This window comes from Quercus suber, unplaced genomic scaffold (genome assembly GCF_002906115.3).
Source record: "Quercus suber isolate HL8 unplaced genomic scaffold, Cork oak 2.0 scaffold_316, whole genome shotgun sequence".
Lineage (NCBI taxonomy): Eukaryota > Viridiplantae > Streptophyta > Magnoliopsida > Fagales > Fagaceae > Quercus > Quercus suber.
Genome location: NW_027069771.1, coordinates 386,092 through 404,513, shown reverse-complemented (window position 1 = coordinate 404,513; position 18,422 = coordinate 386,092). Strand labels below are relative to the sequence as shown.

General features: G+C 34.0%; 1 protein-coding gene across 2 annotated transcripts; it reads left to right on the top strand.

Annotated features, from left to right (window-relative positions):
* The first annotated feature begins 5,302 nt into the window (after nt 1-5,302).
* LOC111988497 (histone acetyltransferase HAC1) lies at nt 5,303-16,867 on the top strand. Of its 2 annotated transcripts, XM_024020302.2 has the most exons (15): nt 5,303-5,376; nt 7,355-7,751; nt 7,838-8,068; nt 8,376-9,808; nt 10,576-10,857; nt 10,933-11,211; nt 11,383-11,511; nt 11,662-11,862; nt 11,960-12,102; nt 12,190-12,493; nt 13,906-14,045; nt 15,121-15,199; nt 15,307-15,780; nt 16,030-16,247; nt 16,354-16,867. In XM_024020302.2, exons 2-15 carry the CDS (start codon nt 7,373-7,375, stop codon nt 16,418-16,420), a joined length of 4,359 nt encoding a protein of 1,452 aa, XP_023876070.2. In that variant the 5' UTR covers nt 5,303-5,376; nt 7,355-7,372; the 3' UTR covers nt 16,421-16,867. The 2 variants fall into 2 exon arrangements, with proteins under 2 accessions (XP_023876070.2, XP_065638865.1); XM_065782793.1 differs by having other exon boundaries at nt 11,960-12,493.
* The last annotated feature ends 1,555 nt before the right edge of the window (nt 16,868-18,422 follow it).

Sequence of the window (18,422 nt, the reverse complement as noted above, 5' to 3'; positions counted from 1 at the left end):
CTCATATAGTCAAATACTTATGAGCGACACAACACAAACGTGATATGTGAATACGAATTGCCACCCCTACTCCAACATAATCTATACAAATGAATCGTGAGCATTTTTGAAATTAAATATATATGATAACTCCCCCCCCCCACTACACACACATATATATCACAAATATTTGGTTATTTTAACTTATTTAAATGTGCAATTTTTTTCTTATATTCTTTTTTTTTATATAGAAAGAAGTTAAATGAGGCTTAACGAGTTTGTGTAATATTTGGTTTCACACAATTGACCCATTTAATAAATGTGTTATGTTCGTGTCCAACCCATGAAACTCGTTTGACCCATCTGACTCATTTAACTAAATGTCATTATCTCCCTCACCTCACCTTATTTTCTTAGACACTATCACCCTTTTGTAACTATGGTGCCAAGCCATTGACGTCGCCCTTGTCCTTCATTTCTCTTTATCACTCGAAACCTTAGTTGTTATCATCATCATTTACTTTCATCTTTGAACTCTTGGCCACCATTGCATTTGAATGTTCAATTAGTGTATAAAACACCTATGAACATTTAAACCCCCAATTCACAAATTACCAATACAAGCTTATAATCAAACAATGTATGTGCGGAAAATGGAAATAAGCTAAAACAGAATTAGTAAAACAGTCTCAACCAAAATTATTCACAACCATAACAGTAATTAAAAGACAAAGATTAAGGAAAGAGAGATGCAAATACAAAGACAACACAGCTTTGTGTTATCGAAGAGGAAACTGAAGTTCTTGGCGAGAAACCTCTCTGCCGCGCTCCAAGCGATCAATAATCCACTAGAGAATAAAATTGGGATACATGAATAGCAAAAAACCCTCTAAGCCTAATCTACCTAGTGCACCTAAGCCCTCCAAGCTTCTTACTCCAACAGGGTTATGCCAAATCTTGTCTTCTCTAACTTACCGGATCCCACAATCACCCATTGCATCAAACAAAATAAATTGGTCCCTTATGAACTGCTTTCCAAGCACCAAAAAACCTTCTCACTGATATGGGTATGGTGAGATAAGGATTTGGCTAATGTACCTCTCAAGGATATTTCAATGGAAATGGTGAGAGTAGAGGAATTTGGAGAATCAAAGAATAAAGATTGTGGATGAGTCAATCTTGTTTTTCTCTAGGGTTTTTCTCTAGGGTTTATCTCTCAAAATTCTCTCTGAAAGCTCTCTACATTTTGTGGGTATAAGGGTATTTATAGTATGGTGTATAAGGAATGTGAAGAGTCAGTTACAACCAAACAGGGCATTCTGGCGACTTGATCTCGCGACTGGAACGAGTCGCGAGTTTAAGTTGCGAGCTAACTACCTGGTCAGACTGGAGATTTTGTCCTGTAGTGCAACAGCTGGCGTGACCTTTCAGCTGCCCTTGCATGCTTCACACGTGTGCCACCTTTGGCGACTCGCTAATCGCAAGGCTCTTCTTGAGTGCACACTCTTGAGTTTTTCTTCACACTCTCTCACACACTACCCTTACATGATTCTCACCTAAATATAGAGTTTCTAAATGCTAAATTACAAACAAATTTGGTACAAAATAAAACCAACAAAATGATTGAATAAATTCAACTTTACAGCATCATCACCAATGTCCTTTACTTTTACCTTTACGTTTATCTATTTTCCTTAAATTAATTGTTGGAATTTGACATTAGTTGTTGTGATTTATTTTGTTTGATATATTATGATTGATTATTTGTAATATTGAGATATGATTTAGTTTTAAATTATTATTTGTGATGTTACTATGTTAGTTTTGAATTTCATATTAAAAAAAATCTATTTGTTTGGTTTTTCATAATTCAGATCAATTAAATTAACACTAAAATTTGTTTTTTTTTTTCCCTACTTTGATAAAATATGATAAGCGGGCTAACATAAGTGACCCGTTTAATAAACAAGTCAGTCATATTAGGGTTGAGGAATTTTAACCCATTTAATAAACATGTCAGATTAGTGTTGACCCATATAGTCCCCAATATATGAGCAAGAATTACCACTCCAACTCCAACACAATCTATACACATGAATCGTGAGCATCTTTGAAATTTAATGCTCCAATTTGGCTTTAATAGATTTTTATATTACAATCAAACATCAAAATATTAATTTATTTCACGTCAAAGTATTGCTTTTTTATATTTCAAATATATATATATATATATATATATATTATTTTAAGAGGTTTGTTCAAAGAAATATCTGTTTTCCTCATAAAAAAAAAAAAAAAAAAAAAAAGAAAAGAAAAGAAAAAAGAAATATCTGTGGTGCCTTAATATGGAAACAATAGTCAATGTTAGTATGACAACTTGCCATCTAAGTTTTGTTGTAAAATTGTTGTGAAACTATTGTAACTATAACACTGCACTTATTTAAATAGGAGCTAATAACAGTTTGTCACTTAAGCTTTGCTTGTGACATTAGCACTAACTTATCAACTAGCTTTTCTAAAAAAAAAAAAAAACCTTATCAACTAGCTTAACCGACCCTACTTTATTATATATCTATGACCTTAATCTGAGTATGAGTTAATTAAGTGTCACATAAAAAAAAAAATTTGGGCAAACTACATATTTGATTCATATTCTTTACACCATATTTAAATTTACTCTCTAATCTTTCGATTGTGTTAATTTGGTTTTTAATTTTTTAGTACCGTGTCAATTTAGTTTTTGCTGTCATCTTTTAGATAAAAATTGCTGACGTAGTAAACAGTCAAAATAAAAAATTAATTTATTGCCACCTATACCGCCACATCATTTATAATATATATATATATATATATAACAAATGAAATCTTTTTTGTTTAATACGAAAGTTTGCTTATTAGGCAGGCCCATATTAAATCTAAAACACTATCTCCCTCAAATCCAAAATCCTAATGGTGAGGTTTGTGTATTTCGTACTTTTCTGCTCTACAACGCGATTTTTTTTTTGCTTGTATATTACTCGTATTTCCTACTCTATCTAGCATCAGTGGAGATTGGCCTTATGGTTTCTGCAATGAATAAACTCTTTCTTTTTACCCTTTAACCTAGTTAGTCCATTGTGAATGTGCTTGAGACCATGTCTACCTTAAATGGTTGGATCCAACTTGTAGTAATAGACACATACAAACAAACATGGAACTTTGCCTAATAAAGTCATATGGCGAAAATTGGGGCCCGCTATCTCCTTGTATCCAAAAATCTGCACAATTAAAAGGGAACCTTCAAGGTGAACAAAAAGGAAAACAAAAAACAAAAAGTTTTCATGTAAGACATATTAGTAGAAGTTGGAGAGGCAAATTGTAAAAGTTAGAGAAGCAATCGTGAGTTAGGGATTTTGATCCCAAATGTTACTCACTTATCTGTTGCTATTTTTTTTTTTTTTTAATTTAAGATTATGCTGACATGTTAGTCTAGGTGGCAGTTGATATGACATTAAATTAAAATTATTTTTTGGCCATTTGCCACGTGGTTAGAAACTAAATTGAAATATAGTGTAAATGATAGAAACCAAATATGTAATTTACCCAAAAAAAAATTCTCAAATCCTTTTCTCTTTCTTTTTCATTTAGGATTAGGGTTAGATAAGGCTAGTTCAACACATTTTGTGATTTAAGGGGACAATTTAAAGTGAGGCCTTTTATGAAGAGTTATTAGTTTCTTTCAATATCCAATAGTGGTACTCGTTGAACACTACTTTGCAAAGTCATCAATTTGATATTTGTTTTTTTTAACAACTTTAGTCTCAAATGAATTTGTTTCTTTGTACTAATGCCACTATGATCATGCCAAAATAATGAAATATTAACTATGATATTGGCATATTAAATGAATTTCATGCAAAAAGGGCACATGGCTATGAAGATTTTTCATATGCATAGAGTATTTTAAATATAAAATAACAAGTTTTAAAATTTATAAATTCTAATGATCAATACCTCAATTTAGTTTTGAACATAATCTAGGGCACACTGAATACATTTTAGAGCTATACACATATGTAAAATGTATTATTACTTAATAATTTATAAGCAATACATGAATTAAAAATAATAATCCAACATTTTTATATAATTTAATACACTAGTTGGACTATTTTCATATATTTATAAAATTTATTTTAAACTTTTAATTCTAAAAATATCAAAGGTAATGTATTAAAATAAATATCATATTATAGATGGTCACTATCACTCTTAACAATGTTGGACTTCAATGATTAAACAATGGATTTCAGTAATGAATTTGTTTAAAAAACTATTAATTCTAATTTTAATTTTGTTTAAAGAGAGAAATGAAGAGTAAATTTTTTGGGAGATTAAAAATTTTTACACTCTTAAACTACTGCAAATATAATAAAACTTATTAATAAAATCTTGAACATTCAAAAAGAGAATAATATTTTAAAAATATTTTTTATTTATTATATTTGTGGGCCTTAATTAAAAAATTTATATGGTAAGACAGATAAATAAGACATTCCATCGCCTTACTTTTAAGTTAAAGGCCTTACTTTTTTATTATATATTATTTTTGTGCAATACTATAAGAAAAATAGATATAATATATTATATTTTAGGAGGCCAAGCCTTAGGCCATTGCCTAAATAACTTAATGGTTAAGCCATCCCTGGGGATTAGGGTTAGTGCTAAGGTTGACTTTGAACGTTATTTGTTTCTTAATTTTCTTTCACAATGAATCATCATTGTTAATGATTCTTTGATGGCTCTTACCCCAAAACATCAACGTTTTGGGTGTGTATGCTACTATTGAAACTCGAAAATTTGAAATCATTTTTTATTTTTTGGCTTAGTTCTTAATTCCTTAATTATGTTCTTGGAAATTAAAATTGAGACTAATAATGTTCTTATTGATTCTTTGGTTCCTCAGGGTTAGAACTTTGAAAACATTGACGTTTTGGGTTTGACATAGTGGAAACCCTAATTCACATTGTTGAGAATTTAGCTTTTCCTTCTAAGAATTAATTCAATTAAGCCGTAAGTAGTAAGCTCAAATAAAAGTTAGTAACAATTTGCTACCTAAGCTTTAAAATTGTCGTGAAACTGATGAGAACATTTGGCCACCTGGATTTGTTGTGAAACGTAAAAAATTGTTGTAAACTGTAAAACTTATAAGATAAGAGTTTGCTTGGCTTTGTTGTGAAAGTGTTGTGGTGTAAGTGTATCACTAACTTAAGTGAACTCTACTACTTCACTGTATATATAAAAGGACTAGTACCAAAATTCCGAGTCTGAGCTAAATTAATGAGAGTCGGATAAAAAAATCCAAAGAAAAGAACTATCGTGCGGGCCCACCGACAGAGAAAGAGAAAGTCTTTTAAGGTTCTTTTCTTTAAACCTTTTCTCTTTCTTTTCCTTTTTAGGGTTAGGGTTAGGGTTAGGGTTTATTATTTTCTTAATTCTCTTTCACAATAATAAATCACCATTACTAATGGTTTCTCTGATGGCTTTACTGTTTTTGAATCCCAAAACGTCGACGTTTTTCGGGGGTCCTGGGACTGTCAAAATCAAAGACCCTAATTTGTATCTCACTTCCGAAACTTCAAAATTTGGGGATTTATTTTATTTTATTTTTTTTTCATTTTTTATTCCATAATTATGTTCTTCGAAATTAAAATTGAGATTAGTTAATGTTCTTACTGACTCTCTGGTTGCGTAGGGTTTTAGAGCTTGAAACGTTGACGTTTTGGGTTGGGACAGTGGAAACCCTAATTCCAATCACTGAGAATTTAGCTTCTGCATCTAGGAATTAATTCGATCAAGTTATCAATAAGTGACTATTTTATGACTCTGGTTTTTGGTTAACTAGAATTGTAATTTTTCATATAAAAGTTTAACAAGAGAAGAATTTTTTTTTTTTTTTTTAATAGTGCTAATATGGAATAGACTTATGTTAATCACCTTTTTTTTCCCCTTAATTGGCAAGTTATGCGTGCGCATGTTAGGGCTGTGGACCCATAGCTTCACCCTTCCTCCTTACTTTTATAAGGGGAAGTGGTGCCAGTTGAGCTGGAGCTCCTTGAAATGTTAATGTTGAGGTGGATGAGTAGGCAGGACAAAAAACAAAACCAATATATAAGAAAACAGGAAACCTTAAATGCAATTGGGTAAATTCTGATTTGGATTAGATAGAATTGTGTGAGCCGGGCCATTTTGAGTGTCATATTTTTGTTGAGTTCATGAAAATAAACTATTTCTTGATAATAGGATTGTTTTTGCAGATTGTAAACCGTTACTTTTAGTGGGTTTCCTTTGCTGAAAAATGAAAAAATTTCTTGGTTTTGTGCTTTTGGTGTATTTTTATTTTTTATTTTTAAATTCTGTTGCATGTAACAATTTTTTTGAGTATAGATTTAGGTTCAATAATATTATAAGTTTTTTAAATTTGGGGAATCATTCAAATTTTAACCTGGTGTTTGGCATGAAGAAATGAGAAACAATGTTTGATGTTGCTAGTTTTTGGGCAGAGTACGCTACTTTGCAAGTGTAGACAACCATTGGACTGACACTTATATTGTGGGTGATGTTTGGTTGTGCAACTTTTGTTGGGTCTGATTTTGTTGGCTACAGTTGAAGCCTCCTATGGTTTTCAGCTGCATGCCTCTTGTCAGGTCTGATTATGGTGGCTGCAGGCGAAGCCCTGTAGACATTTTCAACCAATTTTTCATATAATGGAGCTTTGTTACACGTTGGATTAGACCTTTTCATATGACCTAATAACCACCTGCTCTATTCCCATCCACTAGTTGCTAAAACCAAAATTATATTGTGTTCCTAGAAAATATTACAAAGGTGAAGGATATGCTTGTCTGCTTTTTTAAGAAGAATGTGTTTATAAAGTATTCTGCTAGCATCATAATTTGCCAGTATGGGGTTTCTTAGCACATATCCTTTTTATAAATGTCCAAAAATCTGGTTTCATCTACACCGTCTATTGGAATTTTTTTGTGGAAGGACCAAGTATTCTTCAATGTTCCTTTCCCAGGAAATAGAGTTCTGAGGCTTCACATAACATCCTTCAGTTTGACATTTTCTTATGTGCTTCACTAACAGACACATTTGCTTTTTGTTTTGGATAATTTATTTATATTTAAATCATTTCTTTTGTTCTGATTTAAGGTGTTTTATGAGTTATTTTAAAATTATCATTATTATGATTGGACTCTATCAAATTATGCTTCTAATATAATCTCTCTCTCTCTCTCTCAATATATACACACACACACACACACACACACGTGTGTGTGCGTGTGTTTGTATTTATGTATGTAATTCATCTACTTTTTTCAATGCTTTGCAGATTGATTGAAACAACAAGATGATGAATGCTAAGCAATACATTTTTGGCCAGACCTTTGGTCAGATACCAAACCTTTCTATCCCGAATTTCCAGAGTCTATCCCAGCTGGGAGAGAATGGCTTAGGTTGTAAACAAGAAGGCTCTGCAAGTTGGTGGCGGGATCCTTTACCCCAACACAACATTTATGATGCAAGCTCCTATCAACATGTAGCCAAGGATCTTCCTTCCCTGCCAATTCCCTTATCTGAGATTACGCCAGCTTTGAGCTTGCAACATGGCTACTGCAACTCAGATGCACCTAAGCCTCCTTGTGATTTTTTTGATGTTGCTAGCACGGGCTTTACTGAGCATAACACGGTCATTACGAAAAACACTGATCAATTGCACTTCATGAAAGGTGAGCCACTTAGCCCGTCCAATGCTACCTTTGTTAAACAATTCTGTAAAGTTTCTAGCTCTTGGTCTAATCATATTCTTCTATAGGAAATGAATGGGAATATGCCAATATGCTTATGTCTTGTGATATGGAGGAGTTGCATCCACCAATGATTCTTTCTCCTAAGGAGACTTCAAACATCACTATGTTTTCCAACAAGGATGAACTTTCTGATGCTGGATTTTTTAATGGAGGACCAGGTTCTCTTCAGGGCAGTCAAAAGTATGATTCTGAGGCATCCGTCAAATGCCATTTTCAACAGCAACGAATTGATCATGGTATGTTTTGTAAGTTTTTGCGTGTTCCAAATACTATTGTTCACTGAGCCCAAGTGATTGGGTAAATGTTTTCTCAGATACCATGTAGTAATTTACCAATCTGCGGTGGACTTATTATCATGAAATTTGTGATTTTATCTGTGCAATGGACTATCAATGCCATTTTTGAAATTTGATTTTTTTGGTATATTATTATTTCCTGTTTATATTATACTATAGAGAAACATACCCAATTTTATTTCTGGATATCATCTTATATATTCATTTATTTTTCCCTGTTTTGGTGCTTTTTGTTTCTTACTCATAGTAATGCTGTCCCAACTGGATCCGATAAATGTTCAAGGCTGTGTGGGGAATAACCTTTTAACTCAATCAATGGTGCTTCCATCTGCATTTAGAGAACATCCTTCAGATTTTCTGATTCCTCAACATGGTACATACCAAGTTCCTGTACCTGCTTTGCCTAGCATGATCTCCTATGGAAAGATCTCAACTCTTGAGGATATAGTGCAATCTTACTCCCTGAAGTCTGGAAATAGCCAACACCAATCCCATCAGTCATATGTGCAGTTTGATAAGTCATCTACGGCAAGGTCAGAATGCTACTTGGTTGATCAATATGAGCTTTGCCATCAAAATGAATGTGAGGAACCTCAGTTTTGTTCAGAAAAGTTAGATGGGGTTCAAGACTCGGCTTCAGGAATTTCCACACAAACTGGTTTGCAGTCAAAAAGAACTGCAAATAGCCTTCTAATGGATTTTTATTTTAGAGGCCCTGATGGGCCCAATTCTGGCAACTATTTTGATGTGCTGCCTCCTTTAAAACGTCAGAAGATGGGAAATACTTTATGTACCTCTCCAAATGAATATGAAACTTCTCATCAATTGGCTCCATTGTTGGTTCAACCATGCACTCCTGAAGGACTTCTAGACTTGACACAAAAGTTTGATTCTTCTCCGTCTTTTAATTCTGAAGTTCCCGTGGTGGATATGGAAGACAATATCAATGCAAATTCCAGTAAATTGGGGTCCAGCACCATGCCTGTTCTTCCTATTCACTCCCAGAAGAAGTCTGAAAAGAGCCAACACCAATCCCATCAAAATGAATGTGAGCAACCTCAGTTTCTTTCAGAAAAGTTAGATGGGGTTCAACACTTGGCTTCAGGAATGTCCACGCGAATTGGTTTTCAGTCAAAAAGAACTGCAAATAGCCTTCTAATGGATTTTTATCGTAGAGGTCCTGATGGGCCCAATTCTGGCACCTATTTTGATGTGCTGCCTCCTCTAAAATGTCAGAAGATGGAAAATCCTTTATGTACCTCTCCAAATGAAAATGAAACTTCTCATCAATCGGCTTCATCATTGGTTCAGCCATGCACTCCTGAAGGACTTGTAAACTTAAAGCAAAAGTTTGATTCTTCTCCGTCTATTAATTCTGAGGTTCCCATGGTGGATATGGAAGACGATGTCAATGCGAATTCCAGTAAATTGGGGTCCAGGAGTGTGCCTGTTCTTCCTAAAGAGCTCAGCTTTGATCATAAAGAGAAGGAGGTAAAGGTCAGGAGTGAGATGTATCAGACAGATCCAGAAATAGAAAATAAATCTACTGCACCAGAAACTAATTTTCCAGAAGAAGTTCAGTCAGGGAATACGAAGATATGGGGTGTCTCCTTAACTGATTTTTTCACAGTAGAGCAATTAAAGGAACATATTTTGAGTTTTAGGAAGTGGGTTGGCAAGGTGAGTACATTATACTACTGCTTTGCTTATGCTGTTAGGTGTCTCCTTTCTGCCTTTTCCTGCATGGTGCTATATATTTCTGTTATTTTTTTGTGACATTTATAATCTTAGGCTACATTTCTTTTCTAGCGTCCCTTTTGTCCTTTTAGCTCCTCTTACTTAAACAACATGGCTTATGCCTATCATTCTTTATTTATGTCTGATGTGGTGGTTCTGATCTAGTAAACGGGGCATCTACATGTTAGCAGCTTGATTTTGAGGGCCCTTCTGTTCTACATTTTTTTAAAGGTTAAATTACTAATTTGGTCCTTCAACTATTGGGTACAGTTCAATTTGGTCTTTCAAATATTAACTCTCTCATTTTAGTCCCTCATGCATTAATTGTATCAATCTGGCCCATCAACTTTCAAAATCAAGTTAATTTCATCTTTGGATCTTATCTCCATTTTAATTTTAACAAAATTACTTGATGAGGTAAATGAAGCACGCTATAAAAGGTTGTTATGGAAAGTGCAAAAAACAAAAAAAAAATCAAAATCAAGTCAATTTCAACAGGAAGAATACCCAAGGATGACAAGGACTTGATTTTGAAAGTTGAAAACTAATTGAAACAATTAATAGTTTAGGAACCAAATTGAACTTTACTTAGTAGTTGGAGGACCAAATTAATAGTCTGACTTTTTGTTAATGATGTAACTACTTGTTTTTCATTTAATAGATTCAGTTCATACGAGCATTAATATGCATATGTATCCTTTTCTAAACAGACAATACCAAAGGAAGGAAGGGGAAACAGTGAAAATGTATGTCAGTTGTGTGCATCAGGAAATCATTTTTTTGCCCCTGTACCAATATATTGTTCACGTTGTGGTGCTCGTATCAAGCGCAGTGTAATTTACTACTCCACAACAGATGAAAATGGTACCCGAAATTGCTTTTGTAACTCATGCTTTAAGCACTCTCGAGGCGGGAATATCATATTCCAGGGTATTTCTGTTTCCAAGGCAGCACTTGTTAAAAAAAAGAATGATGAGGAAGCTGAAGAACCGGTAAGCTACGTCATAATTTGTTTTGTTTTTCCAAAAAAGAAAATCATGAAAGACTCACATTGTATTTGCTTGCAGTGGGTTCAATGTGATAAATGTGACCGATGGCAGCATCAGATATGTGCTCTTTATAATGAAAAAAGAGATTTGGAAAAAAAAGCTGAGTACATATGCCCAAAATGCTTCATAAAAGAAATAGAAACTGGGAAATGTGTACCCTTGCCAAAGAATGGTGTTTTGGGGGCAAAGGATCTGCCTAGTACCATGCTTAGTGATCACATAGAGCAAAGACTCTTTAGGAGTCTGATGCGAGAGAAAGAAGAGAGAGCAAAGTTTGAAGGAAAAAATCTTGACGAGGTATATATACAAACTCCATATGAGAATAATCTTTTTTAGCAATCTTACATGCTTGGTTATGCTTATATTGCCATCTGTGTGCATACATTTATGCTTCCAACTATCTGTTAGCAAGTATTAGGTTAGAGAAAAGAAGATTAATTACTATATATTCTTCATAATGTTAATTAGGTGCCAGGAGCAGAAGATCTTGTTGTCAGAGTGGTTTCATCTGTTGACAAACATTTGAAAGTGAAGAAGCAGTTTTTGGATATCTTTGATGATGAAGAGTACTCTGCTGAATTCCAATACAAATCAAAGGTGGTAAAGAGATTTCACTTGGGGGATTTTTTTTTTTTTAAGTTAATTGATTTACTTTTTATTATGTCGAATCATATTGCAGATCTTTCATTGTCATGACCCGTTAATATTATTCCAATAAAATCTGACTATACTCTTTCTCCATTTTAGGTGATTCTTTTGTTTCAAAAGATTGAAGGAGTAGATGTATGCCTTTTTGGTATGTACGTCCAGGAGTTTGGCTCAGAATGCAGTCCTCCAAATCAACGATGTGTTTATCTTGCATATCTTGATTCTGTCAAGCACTTCAAGCCTGAGATAAAAACTATTACTGGAGAATGTCTTCGTACCTTTGTTTACCATGAAATAATGGTAAGTTACTTTGTTTCTTTCACTACTTGTTTCCTTCCTCTGGTTGTGACTGATACAATTAAAATATAATGTGTCATTTTATTTTTCTCATCATCAGTTAGGATACCTTGATTTTTGTAAGAATCGAGGTTTTGTGTCCTGCTACATTTGGGCCTGCCCACCTTCTGAGGGAGAAGATTATATATTATATTGCCATCCAGAGATTCAGAAAACACCAAAGTCTGATAAGCTGCGGCACTGGTATCTCCGTCCCCCTCTCTCTTTCTCTCTCTCTCTCTCTCTCTCTCTCTATGTCTTGAACAAGTGTTTTCCTCCCCAAATTTGCAGGTATCAGTTGATGCTGAGGAAAGCAGCCAAAGAAAATATTGTGATCAATTCTACTAATTTATATGATAACTTCTTTGTTCCTACTGGAGAATGCAAGTACAAGGTTACAGCAGCTCGTTTACCTTACTTTGATGGTGACTATTGGTCTGGTGCTGTTGAGGATGTGATCAGGCGTCTTGAAGAAGATAACCCTGGAGAGTCTCAGAGGAAATTGAAGAAAGTAATGACAAATAGAGCTTTAAAAGCCATGGGACATGCAAATCCTTCTGGGAGCACTACAAAAGATATTCTAATCATGCAAGAAGTAAATCTCTTACTCAACTTTATTAAATTAGTTTGCATGGTCAATGCAAGCTAAGCCTAAGTTAATGTTTTGACTTTTGAGAGCCATTAAAGAATTCCACTGATCAACTAACCTAGGTCTGCATGGAATTTACTTTATAAATAGGAAACATTACCATGGAATTGGAAATAAGTAGAGTATTAGTATTTATTTTGGAGATGAGGTGGCAGACACTGAGATACAACACATATTCTAGACACAGGGTGATGGTTATATGATTATCAGTTTGCATCCATAAGAACTAGATATATTAGGTTTTGTGAAACATTAACTATCTCATTAACACATAATTCTGCACTATTTTAAGTAAAGGAATCAATTTTTTTTTTAATATTATTTTTGAAACAAGTGTCAGGCATAGATTGACACAAATTTTAATCGTAGTGTTTAAGACACCATAATTTTTATTGTAGAAGTTTCCGATAAATGATATTGAAACCAATAATTGAGGGTTAAAAAAATGCTCATATCTATGATTGAGTTACACACAACCTTGTCCTGGTAACTTGATCATTTGATACTTATACTTTCCTAGGACCTTACACAGTTCCAGGTGCCATGGCATGCCAGTGCAACTTATCAGTGCCATGACAAAACACCACTAGCTTGGCAAAAATAGTCACGACCACAACTAGGGATGCTTAACTAGATTTAACTATGAAGATATTTTTTTGGTGCTTTCCTTTAATATCATTTTCTAAAAGTTGATCTGCTTACATTAAGAAGCCATTTCTGAAGTTTTTTTCCATTTTGTAGTTTTTGTAAAAAGAGTCTTCTTATCAGGAAACTTTTGTTGCAAGTAGGAGTTGCTAAAAAGTCTTTCTTTTGAAGGATTTGACAAGATTAGAACTTAAAACTTTTCACCTTTCTTGTGCATTAACCAAATAACAGCTTGATACTTTTGATGGGTGAGGGGAAAGCTAAATCGGGTTACATGGACCATGCCTGATATTCGATGTCTTGGGACCTAAGAAAAGGAATGGAGTGGGTTCCTTCTATAGGTTCTGATATCATGTTAATCCATTTAGGGTCAGAAGGATACTGCTCAGGATTTATTTTATGCTTTTCATATAATCATTAGTTTTTTTTTTTAATAAAAAAAAAAATTAATATTTCTTCAAGGGAGCATCTTAGGGGTTTGCTGCTCTTCCATGAATTTTAACATTCTGCTTATTTTTGTGAGAACATTGGAGATTATAGAAGGTTGACTTTATATCCATTATACATTTAATTCAATGTTAGAACTTCCAGAAATTCAGTAAACTTGCACATTTTCATCTAGCATTAGGACAATAAGCTCAAAGGATGAATGAATTTTTTTCTTTCTATATGATTGCATTAGTTACTAATTCTTTTTCTTTCTCGCTTTACAGGTTGGGAAAACTATCTTACCCAATAAGGAGAACTTCATAATTGTCCACTTTCAGTTTATTTGCACACACTGCTGTGAAGTGATATTATCTGGTCACCGATGGGTTTGCAACCGGTGCAAAAATTTTCAGCTGTGTGAAAGGTAACAACTTTATTTAAAACCGCACTTTCTTTAGAATTTTTGCCTCTGCTTGTCAAGGATTATCATTTATAGTGGCTTCAGTGCACTATAAGCATTTATTTTCTCATCTCAAAAAAAAAAAAAAAAAAAAGCATTTATTTTCTTCTATAGTCATATAAGTTATGACATTTGTTGTGTAGCCATACTATGCTATTTTATTTCAATGGCTCTTCCTCTCAAGAAATAATTAGATGATACAAGAAACGTAGAAGTGTGGTGCAAACTGAATATTCGTCAAATGTGGTCTATGTAGATGCAAGATCTCAACTATGTAATATGGTGGTTATTTGCTGTAATGAGAAGTGGGTAATAATTTCTTGCCGCCATTTCATAAGTAATGTTATACACATTTGTCTAGACAACTATTTAATTGGTAACCACACACCAAAGGAGTTTTTGTGCAAGAGAAGTTCCTTAGTATATAGGAGTGATGTTCCTAGGCCATACATATCTAATCTAACTATAATGTGGCCCACACTCAGCAACCGTCTTGTTGACAATGAAATCAATGTAATGCAAAGGAACTTCAGCCTTATAACTCATTGCTGGAAAAAGCTCAATCTCTGCAAGAAAATGGAATTGATGGACGACATAATAACAATAACTTAACAAAATTATACAAAATCTTTATTACTTAATAAAAAAATTTAGCAAAATTAGAACTTTCCTGCTCCAAGTATCTCTGTTGATAAAATGAATATGTAAATACCCTTCTAGTCATATTTAGAATTTGATATTGTTACCACATAAAATAGTTTGTTCTTTAAAGAAGACATTTAGAACTAAATTCCAGTAGTCATAGTTACATAGTCATATAAATTAATCATATATTTAGTTATTGCTCTGTAGTTGTAGGTGAAACTGCTTATCTTTCTGCCTTCGTTTATTGACTTAACTAATCTGAAGATTTGATGAACTTTTTATTCTCAATAATAAGCAAGATAATCAACCAGTTATGAATATGCATGTGTTGCTGACTCATTAAAAGGATATATAACTGAAATGAATTACTTTTTGTTCGAATCATATGCTGCAGATGCCATGATGAGAAGAAAAACCTCTACGGGATGGACACACATACTTCTATGAGCAAGGATAAACATTTACTCTCTCAGGTGAATGTCAAGATTTTAATCGATAATTTTTTGATTACAAGGTGCCAATATTTGGTATATATTCACCTTCATCCAGTCTATTAATATGGCTTTCTTGCCCCTTTCAGGTTATGGTTGATGATGTGCCTTCAGTTACCAACGATGAAGATCTTACTTTAGATACTGGATTATTTGAAAATAGGCATACTTTCTTGAGCTTTTGTCAAGGCAACCATTATCAATTTGACACACTTCGGCGGGCTAAGCATTCGTCAATGATGATTCTGCATCATCTCCACAATCCAACACTGGAAACCACTGAAACCAACTGCAGCAACTGCCTTAAGGATTCTGCGGTTGACAAGAACAGAGGATGTGGGATCTGCCCAGACTTAGTCATCAGTGCTGCACGTGATCAAGAGAAAGGACGTTCTTGTCATAATCATGAGTTGATTCAACAGCTTCCCACAACTTGTCATGGGGTAGAGACTAAAGAAGCAAAACAAAAGACATCACATGTTCATTCTTCAACAAGAAAAGCGATTAAAGAGGCAAGCCAAAAGGCATTGCATGTCCATTCTTCAACAAAAAAAGAGATCTGTGTAAGAAGTCCCTATCATTTATTATCAGTTTTAAAGTAATGACTTAATTATGAAGTTCAGATCCTCTTGAACAGATTTTGATCTTGTCAATGTTTCCATAGTTTGTTCTTATAAGAAGATATTTAGGGTTTGCAATTGGTTTACGAAGGATTACATGTATTCTAACTTGTAATAGTAGGCAACTGATGCTCAGTACTTTTCCTTTTGTCATTAAAACTTAGTGAGTAATCTTGTAAATTGGTGTTGCAGAAAAGAAAATTGCTGGCTGTTTTAGCACATGCATTTCAATGTAAAGCATGTCCCTGCTCCAACCAAAACTGTCTTAAAATCAGAAGGCTGTTCCAGCATGCAAAGAATTGCCCTTCTTGGGTTCGTGGGGATTGTCAACAGTGCACAAATGGACGGGCGTTACTGATATTGCACTCAAGAAATTGTATAGAACCAGATTGTCGCATACCGCATTGCATGTGTGTTATTACTTTCATTTTTAAGTCATTCGCTTCATTCATATGCCATAACTCTAATGATTTTAGAACATTCTCATTATTTAAATCTGTTTACTTCAATTTCCAGGGATTTGAAGAAACATGCAGAAGCTCGAGCATTGCAAACTGATACTTGGTGCAGGGATGCCACTTAGATTTTGTCAGTTAGCAAAGCATTGAAGGCGGCAGAGAACAGTTGACTCTCCCAAGTGTACAGATAGAGCAGGAGGGTTAACAAAAGCAGCAGAAGTATACAATTGTGAAGAAACTTCAACCATACAGTTAGCTAGCATCTGCATAATGGTACAAATATATGTAAATCAAAACGTTTACAGTTACTGATTATGCAGTTGGTTCAGGAAATTCATTCATGCAATTAGATAGCTTCTTCATTATTGTCTTACAATTATGTGTAAACAAAAGCTTTCTCATTCATACCAAAAAAAAAAAGTTTTCTTAGCGTATTGCTTGATATTTCCCAAAATCTAGTGTGAATCTGCTATTTTAGTAGCCTTTCGTACAAAACATATCTGTTATTATGTTGTCACTAAAATCAATCCTGTTTTTACAACATCCTTTTTACTTACTCGATTCTTTTACGAAATATACAAGTAAAGGTGATCATATTAGTACTTAGAAAATAGTCAATTTGTTTTATCTCCTTCCTATGAATTTTGGTTCTCAATCAAAAAGCAAGAAAGAGAAATTTACCAGCATAACAAAATTTGGTGCAGTAGGCACATAGCAGGTAGAACATCAAAATAGGAGCATATGTAAATTTCAAATTAAGCCTTACACTTTCTTTCTCAAAAAAAAAAAAAAAAAAAAAAAAACCTTACACTTTCAAAAAGTTCCAACTACCTAAAAAAAAAAAAAAAAAAAAAAAAAAAAAAACCTTACACTTTCAAAAAGTTCAAACTACCACCACACACCCTTGGTACGATAGTCGCTTCACAAATATAAGTGTTTATGGGGTGTGGGGGGCAAAGGCTAGGTTTTAAGTCTCTAGGAGGGACATTTCATTTCACACATATATATACTTAGATTAGGCTAGAGTAGAATTTTTATCTTGTAAAAATAAAATAAAATAAAATAAAAAGGAAGTTCCAACTCAAACCCTCTATCTATTTATGGTGACACCAAAAGAAAATGCTTAAACAAACCCGATATCTATTTTCAGAATGTTAAACTACCATTCTCCCAAAAGCTTAAATTGGTAGGAAATTGTGAATTTAATCACTTAACCATAAGTCTAACACTTCCCCTTACTTGTGAACCTAAACTTCCCCTTAATAAGTGGGAGTCCAACAAGTGGGAATTTAACATTTTAAATGAGAGGTAGAGTAAAGTCAGGGATCAAACTTAGGATGTCCTGTTCTGATACCATGTTAGAAATACTGAATGTAATAGTATTGTATTTCTTCGATGAAAGAATGTACATAGGTGCCATTATATAGGAAGCATATATGTGCAGTACAAGTAAATATGTGTGCTATACAAATAACCTAATTGAGCCTAAAACCCACAATATATTATACATCCACCTTGAGGTTGTCAACCTCATCTACTTCTTGGGTCTTGAAATCACTCATTCTACGGATGAACTTTATATTACTCAAGCTAAGTATGCCTCTAAACTCTTGTCTCGAGCTAGACTCACTGATAGCAAGACTGTTGACACTCTAATTGAGCTTAATGCGCATCTGACTCCCTCAGGGGGGAAACCATTGTCTAATCCCTCTCTTTACAGACGCTTGGTTGGCAGTTTAGTTTATCTCACTGTCTCTCGTCCAGACATTTCCTATGCTGTTCACCAGGTAAGCCAGTATCTATCTGCACCACGATCGACTCACTATGCTACTATTCTGCGCATTCTTCGATACCTAAAGGGCACTCTCTTCCATGGTCTTTTCTACTTTGCTCAGTCTCCTCTCATTCTCCGTGCATTTTCTGATGTTAATTGGGCAGGAGATCTCACTGATCGCTGGTACACCACTGGTTATTGCTTTCTTCTTGGTTCTTCTCTGATTTCTTGGCAAAGTAAGAAACAAACTCATGTGACCCGCTTCAGTACTAAAGCAGAATATCGTGCCCTTGCTGATACCACATCTGAGCTCCTTTGGCTACGATGGCTTCTCAAAGACTTAGGTGTGTCTA

What these genes read in the sequence shown, in the direction of transcription:
- LOC111988497 (XM_065782793.1), top strand. Translation starts at nt 7,373, where the DNA reads ATGATGAATGCTAAGCAATACATTTTTGGCCAGACCTTTGGTCAGATA. An exon ending in TCAATTGCACTTCATGAAAG is followed by an intron (nt 7,752 to 7,837) that starts GTGAGCCACTTA and finishes ATTCTTCTATAG; the next exon opens with GAAATGAATGGGAATATGCC. An exon ending in TGTCGCATACCGCATTGCAT is followed by an intron (nt 16,248 to 16,353) that starts GTGTGTTATTAC and finishes TTCAATTTCCAG; the next exon opens with GGATTTGAAGAAACATGCAG.